The sequence below is a fragment of the Leptopilina heterotoma genome, unplaced genomic scaffold (assembly GCF_015476425.1).
Source record: "Leptopilina heterotoma isolate Lh14 unplaced genomic scaffold, ASM1547642v1 Lhet_27, whole genome shotgun sequence".
Lineage (NCBI taxonomy): Eukaryota > Metazoa > Arthropoda > Insecta > Hymenoptera > Figitidae > Leptopilina > Leptopilina heterotoma.
The window spans coordinates 540367-568182 of NW_025110978.1; the positions used below are offsets into that span (position 1 = coordinate 540367).

At 23.9% G+C, this 27816-nt stretch overlaps 2 protein-coding genes across 6 annotated transcripts in view; one reads left to right on the top strand and one right to left on the bottom strand.

Moving 5' to 3' along the window:
* LOC122503789 overlaps positions 1-27816 on the top strand; it is a 338227-nt gene that overhangs the window by 63354 nt on the left and 247057 nt on the right. The window lies entirely within an intron of this gene.
* LOC122503794 lies at positions 1149-26473 on the bottom strand. 4 transcript variants are annotated; one of them, XM_043614489.1, is made up of 7 exons: positions 26354-26473; positions 24509-24557; positions 9001-9152; positions 5599-5672; positions 5351-5485; positions 4428-4575; positions 1149-1630 (listed from the first exon to the last, which is right to left on the bottom strand). In XM_043614489.1, the coding sequence occupies exons 2-7, from the start codon at positions 24554-24556 to the stop codon at positions 1522-1524; spliced, it is 666 nt and encodes a 221-aa protein (XP_043470424.1). In that variant the 5' UTR covers position 24557; positions 26354-26473; the 3' UTR covers positions 1149-1521. The 4 variants fall into 4 exon arrangements, with proteins under 4 accessions (XP_043470424.1, XP_043470425.1, XP_043470422.1 ...); XM_043614490.1 differs by having other exon boundaries at positions 26340-26468; XM_043614487.1 differs by having other exon boundaries at positions 26362-26462.

A 27816-nucleotide genomic window follows, 5' to 3' on the forward strand; every position in this document is an offset into this window, starting at 1 on the left:
CGATCAGTTTTTAAATTTCTATTGTGTCAATTGTATATTTAATTAATTAAAATTTCTAAAAACGTGCCCACTGATATTAATCGAAATTGCATAAAAAAGAAAGTTAGCTTCTAATTACCATTTGTTTCAAATGGACTTCTGAAAGGATTGTGAGAGATAAAAATGTAATTACAAAATCATTTAAATAAAAGTAGCGTGAAACTCTTTCATAATTCTTTATTAGAAATGTTAGAATTTAACCCTTTTGATTATAAATTGTTTTTTAGTGTGAATAATTTTACAAATAATTTTCTTATGCAAATAATTGTTTATTTGCAAATAATTTTTTTTAAAATAATTTTTTAAATAATTATTTTTATTTTATAATTAATTCAAAATTGTAATGACAAATAGAAATCATTAAAAATTTTTTCACTTCTTTTCATTAAAAGAATAAAATTTTGTTGAATATTATCTCTTTTCAAATTGAAATTATGCAGATTTTTGTTCTTTACTTCTAAACAAAATTAGAAAATTGTTAAACAACTGTAATTAAGAAATAGAAAATTTATTTATTTTGCATTACTTTTGTTTATGAACCACAATTTTTTTAACAAAATTATTATTTTGTTTTAGAAAAAGAAGAAAAATATTTGCACAATTCTTATTTTTGATCTTATTTTTGAAACAGGATTTTAATGTGAGAATATTATAATTAATAATATTAATAAATTAATAAATTATTATAATAATATTTTTTAAATGATTGAATTCTTTTTGGGAAATTTTATTAAAATATTAGATATTGAAAATCATTGAAATTAGAAAATTTTTTGAAATAATTGAAATTAGGACAAGAATTTTTTTGACATTTATGAAAATAATTGAACTTCGGAGAAGAATTTTTATCTTTTACAAATATTTGATTGTAACAAAATGCAAATGATTATTTATTTTTTTTCACAAACAAATAGTAACAAATAATAATTTTTCTCAAGCAAATAATTATTTATTTCTTACGAATATTTATTTATTTGCAACAATTATTATTTTTGTCAATTAAATGATATTTGTTCGAAATAAAAAAGATCATCGTTTTTAATACAGTTTATTTTGCTGAGAAAATTATTTACTGAAAATAAATATTTATTTTGATGACAGTCAGGTAATTGTCTACTTGAATTATAAACATTTTCTTTATTTTCGGTATAGTAATCTTGTAATCTAAAAAATCTTTTAAAATAATAATTGAAAATAAAAAGAAAAATTATTTCTCAATCATTTTCTTTCTCACCTTCTCGATAAATATATGGAGTGGTAAAATATTAGTTTTGAAGAAAAAAAGAAAGACGAGAATGGGGAGGGGATCGAGTTAGTGTGGAAAGGGAAGCGCACGTTTTCGCGATTTATTTTCGTGGCCATAGCCATGAAAATATATATATTGGATTTCAACATTTACCGAACAATAAATAAGAGCGATATCGCATCGTGTCGAGACAGATTTATTGAGTCTTCTTTAAGTTCAACAGTGGGTTGCACTGATCATGGGTCGGTACTTGTCGCAAGTTCCGGGCAGTAAGGTGCACCAATTACGTACGCCATGACTATCAGCGAAAACACGATTCCCAATCCGATCAGCATTTGCGTGTTCCTGCGAATATAATAATGCACAGTGCTAAATTATGCGACTGATAAGCTCAGGATGCTGGGGTTCAAAGGTCAAAATCGGCTTTCTCTCTCTCTCTCTCTCTCTCTCTTTCTCACTCACTCTCTGATTAACTATTTCATGCTTGAATTATTGTGCTCCCATCTCTCCCGCGCGCGAATGAAATTTATTTCCTTCAACATGTTTTTTTCTTACGGGAATTGTAGGAACGACTTTATTTCTTCTTGATTCGCGTATTTTTTTAAATTTGTTATCGAAATATTTATGAGAGGAAAAAGAATTAATTTTAAATGTAGTTGAATGGAACTTTTCGAAATTTTTAGGGTTATACACTAAAAAAAATATATATTTGACTCAGATGACATCTGCTGGATTTTTTATTTATTTCAAATAAATTTTTAGGGATCACAATTAATTCCCTTTTTTTCCTCTTTTCTCCTCTTTTTTGCCCTTAAAACAATAAAATCACCTAAAATCAAAAATTTTCTTCCCTTTTCCGCTTAGTTTTAAGAAAAACTTGTCAAAATTGTCATTCTTTATAAGTTAGAAAATTTTTTAGTTATGTTTGAAGAAAAATTCTTACTTTTCGCAAACTTTGGAAAAATTTTATTATTTTGAAACTTAAAAGCCTTTATTTTATATTATTTCTCAGTCTTTAAACTTAGAAATTTTTTCATAAAAGGTAACAAATATAAAATAACTTTTACTTCTAAGAAAACTCCAAATTGATTGGAATTTTTAACAACTTGTATTAATTTCTGAATAAATTTTACTAAATTCAAATTATGTTTTACTAATTTTCAATAAAATTTCCTACGGATATTATAAAATTTACTCTTGAATTAACGATTTTTAACAGCGAAATTTACTATGTATTTTCAATGTCAATTTTTTTATAAAAATTATTCAAATTTTCCTCGAACATTACAATGAGCTATTAATTATTTTTATTTTTAGAGAAAATTTTACCATTTTTGAAATAATTTTCTAATTTTTATAAAAAAAATTGTCTTTGAAAATACCGAAAATAGTAAAAAAGTTATTCTGGAAATAACAATTTTTAATATTAAATTTTACTACTTTTGAAGAAAATTTTTCCAAGTCTAAAGTTAATTTTACTAATTTTTTTCTGAAATTTACTTCGTATAGGTATCGTAAAATTCATGTAATTTTAAAACAAAAGTAACGTTAGAATAAAAATTTTGATTAGAAATTTAAAGAAAGTTACGGACTATGGAAAAATATAAAATAATACCAATAATTATCAAAAAAAGTTTAACAAAGAAAAAATAAAATAAATAAAATAAAATTCTCTTTATTTTAAACTGAACTCCCTTTTTGAAAAATAAAATCCCCTTTTTTATCTATAATATTACATAGATAAAATCACTGTGATCCCTGAAATTTTACTAATTTTATTCAATTTTATATATGCAACTGAGACAAGTATACTTTTATTTAAGTCAAATAAATTATATTTGGTTAACATAAAATTTTTCTCTGCCCAATGGGAAGTAAACGATTGGTTCAATAATGGGCCATGCTTGGCGAACTCCGTTCCATTATTGGAACATTAATGGCAACCATCATTGGACCACCAATGGTTTAAACTTGGGATGATCACGCTACTGCCAATGATCGGTAGCCAAGCATCGGGCCATTATTAGTTGCCAAGGAATTGCCAAGGATACAAAATCGATTTTCAAAAGCTTGATTTTTTATTGGCAGCCAACAAAAAACCAAGGTTTTGAAAATTGATTTTTCTTAATTATTAATTAAAATTTATTTTTAAAAAATATATTTTTCAAAAATTTATTTAAAAAAAACATATTTTTTAAAAATATATATTTTTTTAAATTAATAGAACATATTAATTTAATTTGTCACCTCTGGTAAAACAAAGATGAAAGACTGATAAATTCCCTCACTTTATATTTTACAGTGGAGGGATAACTGTGAATGTCTTTGCGAGAGAGGAGCAGGTACTTATATAGAGCCAGTGAAACAGGTCACAAGCGAGAAGGAATCACTAGCATGCACTCTGGCGGCGCTTGTCGGAACTGTTTTCTGGCGCGCATGCATATCCTGACATTATCGACACAGCGCTTGGCAACCAACGTTGCGCCACTTCCGACAAGCGCCGCCAGAGTGCATGCTAGTGATTTCTTCTCGCTTGTGACCTTTCTCACTGGCTCTATATAAGTACCTGCTTCTCTCTCGCAAAGACATTCACAGTCATCCCTCCACTGTAAAATATAAAGTGAGGGAATTTATCAGTCTTTCATCTTTGTTTTACCAGAGGTGACAAATTAAATTAATATGTTCTATTAATTTAAAAAAATATATATTTTTTTTAAATAAATTTTTGAAAAATATATTTTTTAAAAATAAATTTTAATTAATAATTAAAAAAAATCAATTTTCAAAACCTTGGTTTTTTGTTGGCTGCCAATAAAAAATCAAGCTTTTGAAAATCGATTTTGTTTCCTTGGCAATTCCTTGGCAACTAATATTGGCCCGATGCTTGGCTACCGATCATTGGCAGTAGCGTGATCATCCCAAGTTTAAACCATTGGTGGTCCAATGATGGTTGCCAATTGTTTTGCCAAGAAAAAACCATTGGGTACCAAGCATGGCCCATTATTGAACCAATCGTTAACATTGGCAACTTCCCGTTGGGTGGGTTTAATTGTTCGGGAGAAGAAAAGTAAAAGATATTAAAATTTTTATGCTATTTTAATTTTAATGGATAATGGGTAAAATATTTAAAAATGGTTCTTACTTTTTAGATTTTATTAGTGTGATATATAATCCTTGAAGTAATGTTTGATTAATCCATAGGCAAGATTTAATTACATAAAGGGCCAAAATTATCGAATAGAACATGAGTAATCTGCTAATTACTTGAGTTTTCTTAGTATAATTTCCGGCTGTTTTTTTTAGAAAATATGTTCGTAAAAGATGGTTGTATTGTGTAATTTTTATTTAACTTATTCGGTATTTTTTATTTTTTATTTATATATCAATTTATTTATAATTCTTTTGTTCAATTAGCATTTATATTCTTTATTATTATTAATATTATTGTTATTATTAATTATTATCAATATTAATAATCATATGTAATATAAAAATAGTATATTTTATTAATTGAAATTTTTATTAACGTAAATTTTATTGAACTGAAATATATTTTAAAACAAATTTTAATTAACTCGAATTTTTATTAACTTAAATTTTTTTATAACTTAAACTTTATTAAATTCTAATTTTTATTTGCTCAAATTTCATTCAAGTCATATTTTTTTTAACTGAAATTTTTATTTACACTCAGAAAAATTATATCTGACTTAGAGCCGACTAAATTATTTATTTAGTTCTTTCAAACAAATTATATTTGGTTTAAATATAAATTTAAAAATAATAGCAATTATTATTATTTTGTAATAAAAGGCCGGTTTCGATAAAAATTAAATAGCAATTATTATTATCATGTTATTATTATTTATTATTTTCATTTTAGAATTAGTTATAAGTATATAATTCATTTAACGAGTTAGTTATTTTGATTAGTTAACGATGAAAAGAGAAATTTTTATAGAAAATCAAAATTATCATAGATTGTAGAGCTAATTTATTTTCGAGAAACGAAAAATAGAAAATAAGAAAAGTTTCTGTAAAAATATCAAAAGGAAATTCGTTTACTTGTTGCAATCCAGGATTTCTTTACATCATGAATAACATAATTGGCTTCATAACAAGCTTCTTTGTACCATATGCAAATTAAGTCATACAATTTTCTACTCATCTCAGGAATACTCATTTCTTCAAAATCTAAATCTAGATTGAAACAATTATAATTTATGTTAATGAAAATTATTTTTCTGGAAAAAAAAATTGTAACTGTAGTTTGAAAAAAGGGAATTTTTCAGCTTTTTTTTCACTATACTTACAGGTGTCATTTTTCCCAGGCTTGTTATTTATTCTTAGTAACTGTAATTTGCTCGGTAGTATGTAAGCATTCGAACTGAAAAGAAGAAAATGTTCTTTTTACAATTAATTTGAAATTTTAGTTTTAATGAATTCTGATGAATTTGATTTTTATTCTTCATCTAAATTATTCAGCGAACGGATTCTTTACCATTTTCATACAATTTAAATCTGACAAGTTTGAAATTAGTGTATTTTTTAATTAGAAAATTTGGTTTAGGTAAAGAGAGGTAAATATTTATATTTCAATTAGTTTAAAATTTTTTGTTGCGCATTAGTTTGAAATTAATTTTGTTACTCATCGTGTGTACATATTTACTAATTTTTGGTAATCTATCAAACAGTGGAAAAAAATTATAAAGCCTTAAAAAATAGAATCCATTCGGAGAATGTTTTTAATTAAATTAATTTTAGTGTCAGTAGTAAAAGTAAGTAACAGACAGACACTAGTTTTTCATAATTGTTTTCCTCAATAGAATAGAATTCAATTAATTTAGGATAGCATTTCAAGCAAATTTCGAAATTTCACAATGATTTAATTACTATCACTAATAACATCATTTTTCATGGAAATTCAATTATTTAAAAACATTTTTCATAAAATTCTAAGCAAGAATTCAATTATTTTCATAAATAATAAAACTCATCGAAGAATTTTAATTATTTTGAATTCTATTTTAAATTAATTAATAGAAAAATTCAATTATTTACACAAATAAAATTTTCCACAAGAATTTAATTATTTGAAATAAAATTTTCACAATTTATATATTTCCAAAAAATTAATTATTTAAGACAATGTTTATAAAATTCTTATGAAGAATTCAATTATTTTTAAAAATAACAAATTTTTTCCCAGAAATTCAATTTCTTTTAAACATTTTAATATCATTTTTCGCAATAATTCAATTCTTTTCATAAATAGTAAAACTCTTTACAGAATTTTAATTAAAAAAAAAAAAAATTAATAAAATTCGTTACAAGAATTCAATTATTTTCATAAATAATAAAATTCATCTCAGGTTTTCAATTACTTTTTAATACAAATTTTACAGGAATTGCTCGAAAAATATAATTATTCCTAAAAATTTAATTTCAATTCCTCGTAAAAATCAATTATTTACAAAAATATTAGAATTTTTCACAGGAATTCAATTATTTTCAAATATTTTAATAAAATTGTTCGAAAGAAATTAATTATTTTAAATACAATTTTAATTCAATTTTTTTGAAATAATTCTATTATTCGTTTAGATTTTAATAAAATTCTTTCCAAGAATTTAATTATTTACATAAATAATTCTTCGAAAGAATTTACTTATGTCGATCAATAACAAAATTTTTCTCGAAAATTCAATTATTTTGAGGTATTTTAATAAAATTCTTTGCAAAGATCAATTATTTCCATAAATAATAATTTTCATCATAAGAATTTAATTGTTTTTAAATTATTTTAAAAAATTTTAATAAAATCGTTCGCAAGAATTAAATTATTTTCATAAATAATAAAATGCTTTTTAGGCAATTACTTTGAAAAAAATTTAATAAAATGCCACACAGACATTCAATTATTCTTAAAAATTTTAATAGAATTCTTTGCAAAATTTTTGAAAACTTAATTTTTAAAAACTTTTTCCAATTCAATGATTTTCAATATATGAATATTTTCATAAAATTTTCAAACTGAATTCAATTATTTAAAAAATTTTTTGTAAAAATCTTCCTAAGAATTTAATTCTTTTCATGAATAATAAAAATTTCTCAGAAATTCAATTATTTAACAGCATGTGACTGTTACAGAAATCAATGTTAATTTTTTCGACCACTTTTCTCTCAAAATATTAAATAAATTAAGCTAGTTTTTTGTGAATAACTCAAAAATATAATAAAAAAGAGCAGTGATGTGCAAAAGTTTTAATAATTCTAAAATAAATTATAAAAAATACTTTGAAATCGTAAAAGACGAGAAATTGATTAAAAGTGATTTTGAGAACTGATAATTTTAAAGTTATTTTTTAATAAATAATTTTAAAAATATTAAAACTTTTTTACATCACTGCCCTTCTTTATGATATTTTAGAGTTATTCACAAAAAACTAGCTTAATTTTTTTAATATTTTAAGAGAAAAGTGGTCGAAAAAATTAACATTGAATTCTGTAACAATCACATGTTGTTAAATTAGAATTTGCATAAAATTAGTCGAATGAAATGAATTATTTAAAAATTTTTTATAAAACTCTTCGCAAGAATTAAATTATGTTTATAAATATTTAAACTCTTTCATGAATAATAAATTTTGTTGCAGGAATTCAATTTATTCGCAGGATAAGAAAGAAGTAAATATTTTTTATTATAATTAGGAAAAAGTCAGGAAAATAAAATATAGAATCGAATTTTTGTCAGTTTTGTAAAATTTTTAATAAAAACCATTTTTATTAGTATTAGTAGTAAATATCCGTTAGTGTCAGACAAAATAGTTTTCTACTGGGTAATTTTTGTGTTAGTAGTAAAAGTCTTTTAAGTACAGACTTCTTTTATTTTCTTTTCAAAAATTCTGGACAATTCGATTCACTGAGACAGTTCTTAATTTCATGTAGTTTTAATGTCAGTAATGAAAGGAAATCGTAGTCAGACATTTAAAACTTTTGTAATTGTGTTGTCAATAGGCAGACAGTTTCTAACAAACAATTATCAAATCTGACAATTTTGACAATAGTTTAACTCTTTTTTTTAATCAGTAGTAATGGTCGATGACAGACAGACAGACAGACAGACAGACAGAAGGTTGAATTTCAATTAATTTTGGAGAAAGTAGGAACACAAAGTTTTAGTCATATTTTTTATTCTTTTGGAAATTTTTTAGAAGTAGGTAATCATCAAGTTTGAATTTTAAAAATAATTTATATTTCTTCTAATTGTATGAATCAGTAGTATAGACAGATTACAGTCAGACATAAAGTTCAATTTGATTGATTTTGGAGAAAGTAGTTAAAGATAGTCACAGTCAGCATTTTTACATTTTTCGATTTTTTTCTAGTATTTCTAAGAAAATAGTTTTTAAAAAGGTATTTTTTTAAATGTGTAATTTATCTTCAAGTTGAAAGAATATTGTTTCATTAAAAAAACTGATTTCCGCATAAAATTTCATTTTTTTTTTCTAGTCGACTTTAATTTTTACCATTTTGCCGTGATTGATATATAATTTATTAAAACAATTAAAAGAAAACTCGTCGGCAAAATGAAATAGCTGAGGAAATTGGAATGCAGCCAATTTTGAATGTGACTAATTTCAAAAAGGTGGCACGATGAAGAAAACTTCATCAAAGTTTGAAATGAACATGCTTAACCGTGTGAGTATACATACCTATTTGTTTCAATGTCTCGGACTGGAAAAACATCATCTGTTTCCTCAGCTTGAGTTGCACGACGAGAATCTCTCAGAGACATAATCGGCACCTTGGCACACGGACCACCGTGGGTGTTGGACAGGAAATGCAGTCTGTTCACAGGAGCCACCTGAAATGAGTTGGTAATTAAAAATAAACAGCTCCATGTGTACAATGTAATTAGCAAATAATTACTTTTTCTCTAAATCTGAATTAGTTAAAAATAACTAATTTTCAGTAAAATTTGGGCTTTTTCAGGGTTGTAATTGGTTAGGGAAGTCAGGGAAAGTAGAATTGGTCAGAAAAATCGGGGAAAAGTTAGGGATTTTTATTAAAAGTACTGGAAAAAATTAAATTTTTAGAATTTATAAAAAAATTCGGATTTTAGTGTTTTTTTGGTTGTCTCATAAACTATGTATGAAATTACCACGAATTCTAATACAAAACCTTCAATTTTTTCTATTTTTGAAAATGATTTCTTTTTAAGGAACTTAATTCTTGAAGGACTACCATAAAATTATTCGGTACTTAGAAATTATTTAATGAATAATTTGATTAAATATTTCAAAATTAATTCAATTTTAAAAGAGTTGCACTAACAATTTTCATAAATTAATCAACTTCAAAAGGTCTCAATTTAAAATTTTACAAAATTTCAATTTTCAATGAATTTAGTTAGAAATTTAAAAAAATGCATACTTTTGTAAAATTTTAATAATTCAAATTCTTTTGAAATAAGTTATATTTTTCAATATACATTTAATTAATTATTAAAAATAAATTGGAGAAATTCAATTATTTTCAAAAGTAACAAAATTCTTCACAGAAATTCAATTATGTTTAGAAATTTAAAAAGATTCTCGTAAAAATTTCAATTATCTTTACAAATAATGAAATTCTTCTCAAAAATTCAATTATTTTCAAAAACCTTTAAAAAAGTTCTCGTTAAAATTTTAATTATCTTTATAAATATAATAAAATTTTTCTCAGAAATTAAATTATGTTCAAAATTTTTTTAAAATTCTCGTCAAAATTTCAATAATCTATATAAATAATAAAATTCTTCTTGCAAATTCAATTATTTTCAAAAACTTTAATAAAATTCTTCGTAAAATTTTAATTATTTTCAAAAATTTTCTTCAGTTCAATGATTTTCAATATCTATACTATTTTAATAAAATTTTTCAAAAACCAAAAGAATTCAATTATTTAAAAAAAAAAAATTAATAAAATTTTGCGTAATCATTTAATTATTTCCATAAATAAATAATTAATTACATTAGAAAAAAATTACAAAAGAAAATAATTACATTATCAAATAATTATTTTGTGAGTTGTTTTTTGTAATTTACTAATTTACACCAGTAAATAATTACGTTACTAAATAATTACATTAGTAAATAATTACAAAAGTATATAATTACATTGGTAAATAATTATTTTTCATTATTTTTTTTCAATTTACTAATTTACATTAGTAAACAATTACAGCAACAAATGAAAATTATGCAGAAAATTGTGTTAAAACGTTTTCTTAAATTTTACAAATTAATTGATAAAATTGAAAGAAAAAATTTGATTGATTCTTTCCTTCCTCTAGAAGGAAGGTACTTTATAAATAGATTACTTAACCCTGTCGATAAAACGGAAGGGGTTAATTGAAGAACGTACCTTTTTTCGACCTGAAATGACCCCCGGAATGTCATTACCTGATCTTCAGGGGACCAGAAAACGATTTTGCGCATCGAATCGAAAGCGTTTACCACGCAAACACGCTCGATTTAATTCTCCCTTAGACTCTTCTTCATCTTCTTCTTCTTTGTTTCAACTACTAACTTGCAAATTTTTCCAATCTTCAACTTTACTTTTTATCACGAGATACCTGTCAAATTGTGTATTGAGTCATCTGAAGTTAGTTTTTTCTACTGCAAATTAAAATTGTTTTCTATTGTTTCCAATCCTTTTTGGATTGATATTCTTTCTTCTAAATTAACGTTTATGAAATTTGCGACGTTTTTGATCAATAATTTGAAGGAAAACATGTTTTCTGATGCAAATTTTTATCTCGAAATGTGTTTTTGGTTTCGTGATCTATAATTTTTGGTAGAAAATAAATAAAACCTTTTTTTGTTATCTGAGAAAAAAAAATATATTTTTTTCACCGTTGATTGTAAATAATATTTTTTTCTGCGAAATTTTGTTCAGAACAATTTTTTTTCAAGTTTTTTGTTCAATATTTTTTAATAGAATTAGAACTTATTTTTTGTTTGGTCTAAGAAAACTGAAAAAATTTACCAACTAAAAATATTGCATTTGCTTTCTGCGCTTTTCCATTACTAACTTGTTTTATTTTCATGATCAATAATTTTTAATAGAAAGTCAATGAAACATTTTTTGGGTATCGGAAAAATTTTGGTTTAAATAACTTTTTCTTTTTAAATTTCTTGATCAATATTTTTTAATTGAAAACAAAAAATTCTTGATCAACAAATTTTATTTAGGAAAAATTTTTAAGCAAAAAACTTTTCTCGTTGTCTGCTTGAAGAAAAATATTTTCCCCCAGTGGTTGATTATGGACAAATTGAAAGAGAAAATATTTTCTAAAGTAAATTTTTATGTCAAAAATTTCTTTTGTTTCTTAATTAACAATTTTGAATGTAGGAAAATTTTTTAAAATAGTTTTTTGTTGCCTTCTGCTTTAAAATTGTTTTTATTTCTTAATTGTTTATAATAGAGAGAAAATATATTTTGCCGACAATTTTCATTTTAAAATTATTTTTTAGTTTCATGATCAATAATCTTTAATCTAAAAAAAATTGCAGACACAAATTTGTATTGTTTTGTTTATGAAGAATATATAAATTTTGTGTACAACGTTGATTTTCTAAAAGTTTCAAAATTTCATCCAAGTTAATTGTATCAAAAAAATTTTTTTCGTTTTGAATTGAAGATTTTCGAAATAAAGATAGTTTCCTGTGTATAGATAAAAATGTTCCGCTATTTTTTCTCCAGTTCGTGGCTTTTCTATTTAAAGATATCGTTATTAATGTTATAACATTGATTCGAAAATAATGGTAGTTAGATGGATCATGCAATCTATATCCCACGGATTGCAGTTTCCCATCATCAGAACTTCTTCAAGATCGGACACAGGAAACAGCAGTTAAATTGAGTAGCCGAAGATGAGCCGCATGAGTGGTCGGAGATGGACTTTGTGGCGTCTCTTTTAACATTGTTACAAGCAATTGGCCACGAACAGAAATCCTTTTCTTCAAATATCAAATATATCCTTGAAATCAAACAATTTTTTACATCAATTTTTTTTTCGTATTCAAGGACAAATTATTTTCATTGGTTGTTTTTTCCTTCGTTTTTTTAAACTTTATTCCTTCTATATTCCTTCGATACTTGGATATTTCTTATAGGTTCTGATTTGTAATACACAACGTTTTTATTATTTTTTGTGTAAAATATTTATTTTTTAGCGAAACAATTGAATTTTTTTATTGTTTTTTAATTCCAAATTCATTGTAATTTTCGCATGGGACAAACATACAATGACTATAGTAGTAAAGAAACTACTGGGAAATAAAGAATTATATTTAATTGAATTTAAAAAATTAACTAATTGAAATAATAGGCTCATTAAACTAATTAATTCACAATTGTAATTATAATTATTACAATCAGTTATTTTTAACTGATTTAAATTTAGAGAGTACTTACTACCTTTGATAGTAAGAATTTTTATTAACATACTGTTAGAAAAGATTTTACTATTTTGTTTTACTATCTTGTGTAGTGGTAAGAATTTGGGTTAGTTATATAAAAATTTTTATCAATGTAAAGAAAATAGTGCAATTTTTGCTAACAGTTAGTAAAAATTCTTACTATCAAACAACATAGTAAAATTTCGGCCATGAAATAGTAAAATTATTAGGAAAATTAGTTAGCAAAATTATTGTTATAAATTATTATAAATTTCAACCAGTTTACTAATTATAATTAATTACATTAAATAATTAAAGTAATAATTAACTTTAATTATTTTTACCAACAGGGCTCGAAGTAGGTCCGTAAATCTTGAAAAAGTCCGTAACTTTGCTTCAAGTCCGTAAAAGTCCGTTTTTTTTTTAAAAAATTCAATTATGTTCAAAAATTTTGTTTCCTAAATTCTCGTCAAAATTTCAATTATCTTTAGAAATATTAAAATTCTTCTCAGAAATTCAATTATTTTCAAAAAATCTTAAAAACATTGTCAACATTTCAATTATCTTTATAAATAAATAGCAAAATTCTTCGACAAAATTAAATTATTTTCAAAAATTTTAATAAAATTCATTAAAAAATTTTAATTATTTTCATAATTAACAATATTTATCACACGAATTCAATTATTTTTTAAAGTAATAATATTCAATTATTTTCAAAAATTTGAATAAAATCCATTGCAAAATTTTAATTATTTTCAAAAGTAATAAAATTCTTTTTAGGAGAATTTAATTATTTTCAATAGAATTTTAATCGAATTCCTCGAAAAAATTCTTAAAATTTTTATTAAAATTCGTCCAAAGAATTTAATTATTTAAAAATTTGTTGATAAAATTTGTAAGAGGAATTGAATTTCAAGAAACATTATTCAATTCATCAATAAATTATTTATTTTTGTATTTAAATAATTGAATTCTAATAGAATTTTCTCATAAATATTGATTTAAAAATAGATTTCAGTTAAAATCTTAGATTATAATAATTGAATTCTTGGGAATAATTTCATTAAAATTTTAAAAATAATTGAATTTTATCGAGACATTTTTTTAAAAATTGTTTTAAAAATAATTAAATTTCTACAAAAAAAAAAGTTTTATCAAAACTTTTTAAAATGTTTGAATTTCTGCTAAAATTCTGATAATTTTGAAAATAATGGAATTCTTGCGAAGAATATTATTAAAACTTTTGAAAATAATTGAATCTCTTGATTCTCTTGAATCTCTTTTTATTATTTTACGAAAATATTTAAATTCTTGCGAAAAATTTTATTAAAATTTCAGAAAGTAATTGAAGATCTGCTAAGAATTTTGTTCTTTTTAATTTATGCCAATAATTTTATTAAAATTTTTTAAAATAATTGAATTTCTGTTAAATTTGTACAAGAATCTAACTATTTTTGAAAATTTTAATAAAATTCTTCGCAAGAATTCAATTATTTTCATAAATAATAAAATTTAATGCAGAATTTCAATTATTTTTAATACAATTTTAATCGAATTTCTCGAAGAATGTAATTATTCTTTAAAATTTTATTAAAATTCGTTGATGGAATTCAATTATTTGAAAATTTGTTGATAACGATTTTTTATGGGAATTGAATTTTACGAAAAGTTCAATTATTCAATAAATTATTTATTTTGTTGATAACAATTTTTTATGGGAATTGAATTTTAAGAAACGTTCAATTATTCAATAAATTATTTATTTGCATTTTATTTGTATTTAAATAATTGAATTCCAGTAGAATTTTCAAATAAAAATTGGTTAAAAAATGAATTTCAGTTAAAATTTTAGATAATAATTGAATATTAAAAGCAATATAGCGTGAATTTTAAAAAATAATTGAATTTTGTAATTAATTTTTCTGAAAAAGTTTAATTAAGTTTTTTTAATATTATTTTTAGTTTCGATTTTCTAATATTTATTTAATTAAAGAATTTACGAATAATTGAAATTTCGTAAAATTGCATACAAAATTATAGCAAAAATTTCACTATACAGATGTAAGAATTTTTACTAATTCGAATCAAAATTTGTACTAATTGGTTTAGTAATAAGAAATTTTACTAATTTGTATCAATAATTGTATTAATTGGTTGTAAGGATTTTTACTAATTCATAGGAATAATTCTACTATCTTATTTAAAAATTGAAATAGAAAAAATTTTTTCTAATTTTTAGCAAAAATTTTACAATTTTTTTTAAGTGATAAGAATTTTTATTTGTAGAAATAAATTTACTGTATAATTGTAAGAATTTTTACTAATTCGCAGAAAAAAATTTACTATTTTGTTTTGTAGGGAAAAATTTTATTAATTTGTAATTTTGTATTAATAATTTTATTATTTTGTTGTAAGAATTTTTATTAATTTGTAGCAATAATTTTATTATTTGATTGTAAGAATATTTCATTATTGGTAGCAAAAATTTGACTATTTTATTTGTCGGTAAAAATTTTTACTAATTAGCAAAAATTTTACTATTCTTTTCAAGAATTTTTATCAATTTGTTAGTAATAATTTTTCGACCCTATTTAGTGGTTTTATTTTCTTTCTTCCACTAAAATTTTAGTGATTGGTGGAATTGAGATTCAAAATTAAAGTTTAATGTCAGTGTCAAAATCAAAGTGATAGTCAAATTAAAAATTAAAGTGAATTTCGAAAAATTAATTTTAAAATTAAACTTAAAGTGAATTGAAAGTCAAACCCAAATTACAAAATTACACCCCTGTTAAGAAATAATGACATGTAAAAAAAATCGATTAAATTCATAAATTAGAATTAGAAACCGAAAAGAAATCGTTTCCTCAATTTTTGCTCCTGTTGGAGAGATAATTACTTGTCGAAAAAATTGATCATTGAATTGAATGATGGAGGTCTTATTTCTGTGAATAAGAATTAAATCTCGATATTGATTGACACGGTTCGTGATCGCGATCAGACGAGAATTAAGAGGTACGCGAATTACAAATAAAAAAAGGTAGAAAAAAATGGAGAGAAAGAGATGGGGAGGAAAAAAACGGAAACCAATCAAAGGAAGCGACAACAACAAGGAGTCTGCTGCTGGCGTTCGTTGATCCATTCGCGAGACCCTGACCGTCAGGGTCATTGCGGTTCGAGTTTTAAGATCTCCTCAGTGAGCACGGGTCAATCGGAGTGTCGGTGCATCTTTGTTATTGTATTTCTTATAGAAAGTAGGAGGGGGAGGGGAGGGGATATATCCCGATGTCATCTCACGCTCCGGCACTTCGTGGTCAATCACTTGTAACACTCTGCACTAAATGACACGCCAGAAAATGTTCAATTCTTATATGTACGTGTATTGTATAAGTCTCGTCTATTCATGCGACTCATCATCATTGGGTGTAGGAATTTTAAAGAGATGTTGATTTCTTACGATGATCTATTTAATCTGTATTGATAGAATCTATTAAAAATAACTTTTACAATATTATCTTTAGAATTATTAAAAAAGCCTTTTCTCGATTTTATTTTTCAAAAAGGGGATTCAGTTTTAAAGAAGAATAATTTTTAAATAAAGAAAAAATTATTGTAAAAAAATCTTCTCAATAAATTTTATGTGCTATAGCACTTCTTAACGAAATAGTAAAAATTCTTACAACCATAGAGTAAAATTATTGCTACAAATAAAAATTCTTATCACTAAAGAAAAATTGTTGTTAAAAATTAGTAAAAAGTTTTATCACTAAAGTAAAATTGTTGTTAAAAATTAGTAAAAAGTTTTTCTAACATGATAGTGAAACTTTTGCTAAAAATTATTAAAAATTCTTAAAGCAAATAAAGTTATTTCTACAAATAAAAAAAAAGATTTAACATTAAAGAAAATAATAAATTTTTTGCTATGAAATAATAAAAATTTTTCTAACCAATTAATAAAATTATTGCTACAAGTAAATAATCTTACCAGTAAAGAATATACATAGTACCTAAAATTGTTGCTAAAAACTAGTAAAAATTTTCAATATCAATCGAAGGAGTAAAAATTTTAAAATGAATTAAAAGAAATTCTTACAGCTGAATAGCAAAATTTTTGTTATAAATTGTAAAAATGGTTTCTAATTATAATAAGTAAATGACTTTGCATTATGTCAAATCAATGAAATTCTTATTAAAAAAATTACAAATTGGTTGATAAAAAAATGCTTATTCGTTTTGTGACACTACTTTTTCAATTTGTTAAATTTTCTAATTAAATTAGTTATTTCCTTTCTACTAATCATATGGGCAATTCCACGTGAGATTTTAGTCGATCTCTTAAAATTGGCCAAAAATATTTTTTTTCTATTCTGTATCGAAAAAAAAAACAGATACGTATTTTTTTTATGTTTGTTTAATTGTCCAAATTTTCGAGTTATGAATTTTCGAAATTTTGGACTTTTAATTATAGACTTATATTCAGTAGCTTATAAGTCTGAAAATATTGAGTTTTGGAAAAAGTTTTCAAAGAATGAAAGTTTTAGTTTTCTTGTAACTTTTAAGAAATGTAAACAAAAAAATTTTTTTTAAATTTTTTTTTTAAAAAATTTTTTTTTTATAAACAAATTAATTCTTTTTAACTTTGGGCCGGATTTTTTTATATTTTTTAAAAATTTATATATACTTTATAATATAGAGAAGATTTTCCAAAAAGTCCCGAAATGGGCCTGATGTGTTAAATGAGTTTAAAACATTTTCAAAGATCACTTGCAAGCATCACAGTGGGATTTTTTTTTACAATTAACTTCTTAAAACTATCAACAGCGTAGATCCTTTAATTTAAAACAATATTATTTTTTATCTTTTGGTATAACAGAAAAAAGCGTTTCAAAAGTTCTCTGCTTCTGAAGACGTTAAATTTCAAAAAATCATAACTTTCGTAATTTTAATCAAATAAAAAAATACAAAGCTTCCTTTATGAGAAAGCAATAAAAAAACAGGTAAAATTTCGTTTGACTGATCTAAATTATGCAAATTTTTCTCCTTTTTATTTATAAAAAATATGAGAAAATTGTTAATTGTTAAAAAATTATAATTAAGAAATAGGAAATATACCCATCATGTTTTATAATAATTAAAGATGACCGAGTGATAAAATTATTGTTTTATATTATAAGAATATTATTACAGTAGCTTTTTCAAAATTATTTTCATCATTTCAAATCAATTATTATTTTCTACAATTTTTAATTATTTTTTATGAAAATAATTGAATTCCTTAAAAAAATTGTATTGTTTATCAAAATAATTGAATTATTGCGAAGGAATTTATAAAAAATTTGCAAATAATTGAATTCCTGAGAAATTTTTATTATTTATGAAAATAGTTAAATGTTTGCGTATACTATTTTTAAGAATTTGAAATTGATTTAATAATAATTGAACTTTGGGGAAGAATTTTGTTATTTATAAAGATCATTTGGATTTTGACAAAAATTTTTTTTTAATTTGAAAGATAATTGAATTTTAGGAGAAGAATTTTATCACTCTTGACAATAATTGAATTTCTGCAATTATTTGTAATTTTTCCGAAATTGGATTTTTTTTTAGTGTTTTCAGCAAAAATTTGAATTACAAATTTTTAAATTCTATGATTTTTAAAATTGCTAATTTTATCCTAAAAAGTTAGCAATATTTTACTAAACATGATTGGTAGCTAAAATCAATTCTTGTCTAAAAATCAACAAAAACTGTGAAACATTTATTTAATATTCGCTCCTGCTAAATTAGTCCAATAAGTAACTAATTCAGATTCAAAGAATTCTGTTTAGATGTGTTAAGAGAAAATGTAGTGTTTAAAAAGAAGGAAGAACATTAAAAATAAATAGTTTTGGAAAAATTATCAATTAGAAATATAGATTTTTTTTTCTAAGATGCTTCATTCAATTCTCTGCGTTGGTATTAGATTGAAGGACTTGGCAGGTCGATCACCTGCAGAGGTACTTTCTTCGGGTTATGCGAACTGCATTCACTCACGGTGAACTCTTCCTTGCAATGCAACAGGGTAGTGACCTAGTAACTTGTGGCAATTACGGTTGTTATTATTATTCTCTTTTTGATACGGTGTGTAAACTACTCTCGGTCACAAAACGATATACACTCACGTGGAAGAAATAATTCAATAATATTTACATTTCATAACAATCAATGCGCCACTCTTATATTATTTAATTAGATTTGAATAGAATTGGATAGTTTTTGAATAACTGAATACTGAAGATGATTTTATGATTAGCGAGTGTATACCGTTTTTAAGGAAATAGGACTTGTTCTTTCTTTACAATATATGTGCATTGTCATTCGTACTTAGATAATGCGATCGTAGGCGTCGAGAGGAAGACCAGGTACCAATTATATTTTCCTAATAATTAATCAATTAATTAAATAATTAATCGATTAATCAATTATTTAGTGTAAGTTTCGTTATTTCTTAAGGTTCCGTAATTCCGTTCACCAAGTGATCGCAAATGAAGATCTCATGGGTTTATTTGTAAATATAATTGCGGTTGCCGTCCCTCCCAAAATTGACCATTTTGACCTAGAGGGTTGAAATTTGGTACAAAAATGTATCATTACGTGTAACATACGTGAAAAATATAAAGAATCCCTTTTGGAATAAGTAGAAATCGAAAAAAATTTTGAAAAACACTTCCGTTTAGTACTTGTCCCTTATATTCCCAAGCTGAAGATTGAATTGTTTTTTAATAGGTTTTCCCTTCATGGAATGAAGAGAAAAAAAATTTGCTCATTTAACAGACAATAAGGACATTGGAATTCTGCCTTAATATTACCTGCAAATGGATTCGCTCGTGACATTAATACGATCACGATTCTGCAATTTAACGATCATATCCGGGGACCTGTACCAATGGTCTTTTGCACTGGTACTACATAGATTAGGGTCAGTCTGGAATGCATTATAACCAAACGAGAGAATCGCGCAAAGGGCTCTCTCTCTCTCTTTTTCTTTTTGCATATAGTGAGGGATAAGGACAACCTAATGGACGAGGAAGAAACGATCACGCGATCCTGCATGCTCTCACTGCGGCGATCATTCTTCGCAGGAATCACTGCGATCGTGATTCCGATTGCATGCTCCTATTCGGGCTACAAATAGCCAATGCTATTGGCTTCCGTCACACATGCCAATTCCGCAATTATATGTGACGCGACACGAGAAAAGGGACCTATCGTTAAAAAAATCGATTTTGAGATTATGGTGCTATTCGACAGATTATTCTTTGCTCTTTCACGTGAAAAAATCAAAAGTTAAAAAACTTCAATAGTGTTAATAATATAAAGCCCGAAAGTTAAGCATATCCCGTGCAGAAAAGTGTCTGGTGAAACTATATACGAGATAGAAACTGTACCGCAAACATCTCGTAAAGCTAGTCACGTAAAACTATACCGAAATGGTCTAGATTCTGTATAGTTCCACTACATTAACTGCTTTACATTGGAATACGTTCTAGAATCTGTATAGTTTCACTACAACTGCTTTACATTAGGATACGGTCTAGAATTTGTATAGTTTCACTACATTAACTACTTCATATTGTCGATCTAGATCAATTCTGCCTAGTGAAACTTCACAATCATAATCTGCAAGTAATTTCTTTATGTTTATAATATTATTATTATTATTTACATATTGTAATTAATAATGTTATTAAGTATATGAAGGGTGGCATGACAAAAGGGGTCAAGCAACAATTTCATGTTTTTACAGGAATCGAAAATAACACATTTAAAAATTTTTCTGATCATTAAAGAAAGATCTAAAAAAACAGTTTAGAGATATTATTTCGCTTTACCAGTAGAAATACAATTTATGAAGATAAACCTACATATTAGAGAGAAAAATAAGTAAAAGTGGACCATTTTGGGGTTACGTCAAATGTGCATATTTTCTTATAAAATTAATTGTTAAAAAAATATACAGTTTAAAGAAAAACTGAAAAATTAGTTTTTTAATATTGAATTAACGAATTGAATGCAAAAAAGTTTGCTTCAAAAAAACTGTTTGTTTTCAAGAAAATTGTTAATTAAATGTTAACTTTTGAAAGTAAACAGTACATAAATTTTCAAAAGCAAACTACAAACAGGAATATTTAAAAATTAACAGAAGAATAATATTTAAATTATTGAAAATTAGGTAAAGAATAAAACTATTTCTAAATAGACAAAAAAAAATTCAGCGAAATTTAATATATATTAAATTATATCAAAAAGAAAGCAATATTTTTAACCATATTAACCTATTCATAATAATATTCATTTCTTTTGTTTTTAACCGAATTGCATTGCAAGTAAAAATTTAGGCTATTTTTTATTCTTATTTTTATTAAAAACGAGTTTAAAAAACAATTTACAAAAAAAATACTTTTACAGAACTGTGCAAATGAATTTACTTGATTTTTTTATGAAAAAATCTCAATTTCGAAAAATTGTTGCTTGACCCCTTTTGTCATGCCACCCTTCATATATAGATTTAAATATACCATTTACAAACAATTTATTATAAATAAAGGCAAAAATTGCAGTCTCGAAACTGAAAAGGTATTTTAAGCAACACATCTTCCAAGTCAGCGTGGCTGTGTGGTATGTGTATTTGTATTGCGTCCCAAAGGTCTAGGGTTCGAACCCCCGTGCGTGCGATATTTTTCCGTCTTAATTTAAGTGATTTATGTTAATAATGTGAAGTGTAGTATAGGTTGAAATTCTTAATTAGAATTTAAAATAATAACAAATAAATAACTGGACTTGTTAAAAATAAAATATGGTATAAAAGAAGAAAGCGAATAATCGAAATTATTTTTTAAATTCAATGAAATTGTTGCACCTTTTAAAATCTTTAATATTGTTAAAAATTAACAATAGTTTATATATTAAAATTATAAACTTTGTTAATATTGTTATATAATTATATTGTACATATGTTATTAATTATTATTATTATTAATTTTTACAAATATATTTACCGTAAATCAATATAGAAGTATTAAACAAGTTTCTAAAAATGAAATTTATACTAGAGCCCGTGTTATGGCTTTATAATATTTCACTATATTGTTCTGATATAGTAAAACTATCTAGAAACTTGATGTCCATAGTGTTACATTTCAAGATAGTTACTACAACATTTCACGGTATCGCAACTAGATAGGAACTAGTGAAACTATATCATTACGGTACAGATACGTGACAAATTTCCACACGGGATGTACGCGTAAATACACGGGTTTTCTGCGCATGGCGTCGTTTTAAACGCTCACCCTGTAAAATTCTCTTTTGCGGCGATAGGTCCCTTTTCTCGTGTCGCGTCACATATTATTTCATTCTTTTCCCTTCTTGTCGCTTTATGTCATCATTTCGTTTCAATGTCTTTACAGGCATCACACTCATTTAGTAATAGCTACTATTTACTCTTTAAATCTAAATCAGTAGTTTTCTACTAATGAAATTGTGTGGATTAGCGAATAGTGAGAACCTTAAAACGATTATTATCTTAGTTTTAAGTTCAACAATCACCTTCATTTATATGAATGATTACACAGTAAATCGTAAAGTATTAAAAAGTGTTGCAGATTAAAATATTAAATTAACATAAAAAAAGATTAAAATAATCAATTTTGGTGTTATTTTTACAATGAATGAAATTTTAGTTCATTAAATTTTTTTATAACTATAAAACATGAAGAAATCGATAACTCCGAGTCTTCGACTCGAAGTCATTGATTTCTTCATATTTTGTAATAATTAAAGATGACCAAGTAATAAAATCATTATTTTATATTATAAGAATATTATACTTTTTCCAAATTATTTTAATTACTTCAATTCAATTACTATTTTCAAAAATTTTTAACTACAATTTTACTTTATATCTATTATTTGTAATAATTTTCGTAACAGTTCTTTGGCAATTTTCAAATCCATTTGTTTACAATATTCAATTTCACGAAATTTCAATTATTCCTAAATTCTTTAATTAAATTCATATTAGAAAATAAAAACTTCAAATAATACAAAAAAAATTCAATTAAACTTTTTCAAAAAAATTAATTTCAAAATTCAATTATTTCTAAAAATTCACGGTAGATTGCTTTTAATATTCAATTATAATCTTAAATTTTAACTGAAATTCATTTTTATGAAATAAAAATCAATTTTTATTAGAAAATTCTACGAGAATTCAATTATATTTAAATGCAAAAGTAAATAATTTATTGAATAATTGAATGTTTCTCAAAATTCAATTCTCATAAAGAATTTTACTAACAAATTTTTAAATAATTGAATTTTTTGTCGAATTTTATTAAAACTTGCATGAACATAATTACTTTTTTCAAGGAATTCAATTATAATTGTATGAAAAATAATTGAAACGCTGCGATCAGTTTTATTATTAGTAAAAATAATTGAATCCTTAAGAAGAATTTTATTACTCTTAAAAATAATTGTGTTTCTGCAATAATTTGTAACTTTTCTAAAATTAAATTTTTTTCTACTGTTTTTAACTAAAATTCTTCAATAAATACATTATTTTTAATAGTTTTTAAAAAAGTTCTTTGAGAATTTTCAAATTCATTCGTTTACAATTAAATTTTACAAAATTTCAATTATTCAGAAATTCTGCAATTAAATATATTTGAAAAATAAAAACTTGAAATAATCTCAATAAAAATCCTATTAAACTATTAAAAAGAATTAATTCTACATAGAATGGTTTGTCAAAAATATGAAAAATTAAGAATTTCAATGAGGGAGCGTTCACAAATGATGTCTCGCAATTTTTGGAGATTTTCGACCCCCACCCCCTGTCACGCAATTTTTGCAATTTCACATGAGAAAAATACATTGTGTCACGTTTAGTAGAGGCCCCCCCCTACCCCCAAAAGCGTGACGTAATTTGTGAACGCTCCCTGATTTTAATTTAAAACTTTTTTAAAATTTAATTATTTCTAAAAATCCACTTTATAATGCTTTTAATATTTAATTATAATCTAAAATTTTAACTGAAATTCATTTTTAAAACCATTTTTATTAGTAAATTCTACGAGAATTCAATTATTTGAATACAAAAATAAATAATTTATTAATTTCATGTTTCTTGAAATTAAATTCTCATAAAAAATGTTATCAAGAAATTTTTTAAATCATTAAATTCTTTAGAAGAATTTTAATAAAATTTTTAAGAATAATTACATTTTTCGAGAAATTCGATTAAAATTGCATGAAAAATAATTGAAATTCTGCAATGAGTTTTATTATTTATGAAAATAATTAAATTCCTAAAAGAATTTTATTATTTATAAAAATAATTGAATCCCTGTAAAAATGTTATTATTTATATGAAAATAATTGAATTATTGCGAAGAAATTTATAAAAAAAATTTGTAAATAATTGAATTCCTGTAAAAATTTTCAAAATAAATATATCCCATCGTTAATGGGAAAAAATGGAAATAAATGGAAATAAATATTTCCCATCGTAAATTATTTAAAAATTTTTTAAAAATATTTTTATTAAAAACTACGTGTGAAAACAAAAATTTTCATTATAAAAACGTCCAATTTGATCAATTTTTTACCGAATGATCAATTTGTCATTTAGGTTTGTATTTATTAGAAATACTACCCTCTATAAAAAGAATTAAGTAAGAAGAATGCTTTAAATTATTTAGAAACACTTATTTTTTAATTATGTTACACTTACATTATTTTGTCTTTTTAATTCCTGAAGAAGATGGACAAAAATAACCATACTGTTAAAAAAGTTCGTAATGTTAATATACATCAGGGCGACTCCTCCCGTTCATAAAATTCTATCTTAAACTTCAATGCAAAATAATTCTATGTATTTGCAAAATAAGTGCAATATGAAGTTAACAAAAGAATTGTGCAATAAGTATTGTTTTAAAGTGACACTATAAAGTGTCTTCTTATTGAATTTTACTCCAATAAGAAAGTAATTTCGTATATTTAATTTATAATCGTGTTATTTATTGTTCACATAAAAATTTTACATTTTTTAATTATACATAAAAGTTATGACAAAAATGATTTTTGGGAAAGATTATAGAATTACGTGCGAATAGTAATACAGTTTTTTAGCTAATGAATATGTAGAAAACCTTTGTGCTTCAAGAGCTCCACTTAAGGAGGAGTTTTCGTCGCAGAAGGGATAAAATAAACAAAATTCTATTGGAGAATCGATGATTCTTTGTTCTATCAAAAGTGAGGATTCATTATCAGTCTTCTAAGAAAATAAACTTTAAACAAAATCGTCACATACTAATTTCGAAGAACGAAGCACGATACTTTAAAAACAGATTATTTAGATAGAATCAGAATACATAAACTTAGATTGCGTATATAAAGAATCAAACATCAAATAGTAAAAAGTTTCTTAAAAGTAAAACGTAATAATGAAATTAATTATAATAAAAATTAATAACTGAAAATTAATGTCTTTGCTAAAGTCTTTGCAATTCTTAACAAGTATTTTTTATTAAAATTATTAAAAATTATTAAAAATTTTTATTAAAATACTATTTTAATTTCCGTGCAAGACAATTCTATCTCAAAGTTTTAATAAAAAATAATTCTTCATCTTGGATGAAATAAAAAATACACATTGAACCTCAAAATTGGTTTAACTAGTATTAAAGTTTATTATATCTTTGCATTAAAACTTTTGTTAGCATTTTTTTGTAAACATGGTAATATTTTGCACTTAACTTTGAGATAGAATTGTCTTGCACAGAATTTGAAATAGAATCTTGCACAATTTTTTTGTTAACTTCATATTGCACTTCTTTTGCAAATAGAATTGTTTTGCATTGCCCTTTAAGATAGAATATTATGAACGGGAGGCATCGAGGGAGTTAGACTAAGGAGACTGGACTGACTATGTGACGTTTAGCAGAAATGAAACCTTTTTCTGCAGAAGAACTATACTCGCAGAATGACAAACTTTACCATACTGTAAGTTTTCAAAAATTTTTTTTTGTACTTCAGTATAATTTATTTAGGTACTATTATTTATTAAAATTTAATAAAATTTAAAAAAAAATAGAAAAAACTTTGAAAAAAATTTTGTTTAAAAGAATATTTTACAATATATTGCATTAATCTTGTGGCAAGCTTATCGAGCAAGATTACCTCGCAACCTTCCGGTAACCTTACCACAAATTTATTGCAAGGTTATGTGCTATGTGGGTCATTACTTTAGAGTTTCTCTGCGACGAATAGTTTCACTCCCCATTGCATTAGTTCAGTCTCGTTAATCTTACTCACTGATATACACTAAGCACTGAAATTTAATACTCATGTATATTAAATGGAATAATTTTTCCATAACCCTAAGATCTCAGTGTGATCATTTGATCATGAGGTCCAAGGCACCAAGTTTAATCTTGATTATAGTGTTCGAATCCCGATTGACAAAAATTTTTCATATTTCCACATTTTTAAATTTAATATACATGTATCTCAAATTTAAGTACATATAATGTATATTAAAATACAATAACTTTTTTTTGTACTATTTGCTTCATACATATGTACATTAAAGTTGATAAAACTTTTTCGAACACTGCAATAATAGCGAAAAAGGCAATTACAATACAAATTAAACGAAAATTAATCATTTTGATTTTGAAACAAGATTTAATATTTTTTACACTGTAAAAAGCTTAAAAAATTTCTTCTTCATTTATACCTGGGAGTTTTATGTTCTTTTTTAATATTGTCATAAAAAGCAAAGTTGTAACATTTGTCAATCGTGAGTAACGATATTTATTATTAGAAAGAGTACTGATAAGTTTTATTGTTGTCTGCAACAGAGTATAAAAATTTATGCTACCTACAAGGACAGAGACTAAAATAGAAGGAAATATTATTTTTCTTTAGTTTTATATAATCCAGAAATATAATTGAATAAATCAACTTAATCTTGGATTAATTCAAAGTTAAATTATTATTACACGAAATTTAATTTCGTGATGTAATTAAGATTTTCATTTTAGTGTGAAATAATGATGAACATGTGAAACAAAGAAATTTCTTTATTTCTTTTTTTTATACATAAAAATAAAGTACATAAAGGAACACAACATGCACATAAACAGCATTTGATTGTCTTCTCAATGGTAATTTTTTCTACCACTTTTCTCTTTAAATATTTAATAAATTTAGCTGAAATTTTGCACGAAACTCTAAAATACAATAAAGAAGGGCAGTGATGTATACAAAAGTTTTAATAATTCAAAAAAAAATTATAATAAAACACTTTGAAATCGGTAAAGACGAGAAATTGATTAGAAGTGACTGACAACTGATAATTTTAAAGTGATTTGTAATAATTAATTTTAAAAATATTCGACCGCGACGCAATTTATTCTTTGAAATTTAATAACTCAAAAACAAAAAAAGGGCATTCTCATTTACTAACAAGTATATAAAATTCAAATTTTCAAATATTTAAATTTGAAACCTTTTGAAAATGATTTAATTATTCAAATATAAAATAATTTATTGAAGAATTGAATGTTTTTTTACATTTAATTCTTATAAAGAATTTTATGAACAAATTTTTAGATAATTGAATTCTTTTGACGAATTTTAATCAAATTCTTAAGAATAATTACATTTTTTGAGGAATTTGATTAAAACTGTACGAAAACTAATTAAAATTCTGGGATGAGCTTTATTATTTATGAAACTAATTTGTAAATTTTTGAGTACCTATAATTTTATTAAAAAATTGAATTCTTTTAGAAAATTTATTAAAATACCTTGTAGATATTGCAAATCATTGAAATCAGGAAAATTTTTAAAAATAATTTAAATTTGGAAAAGAATTTTGTTACTTATAAAGATAATTGTGATTTTGACGATGTTTTTAAACTTTAAATATAATTGAACTTTTGTAAGAAGAATTTTATTACTTTTGGAAATAATTGAATTTCTGCAATCATTGGTAACTTCTCCAAAATTTTATTCTTTAAAATGTTTTTAACT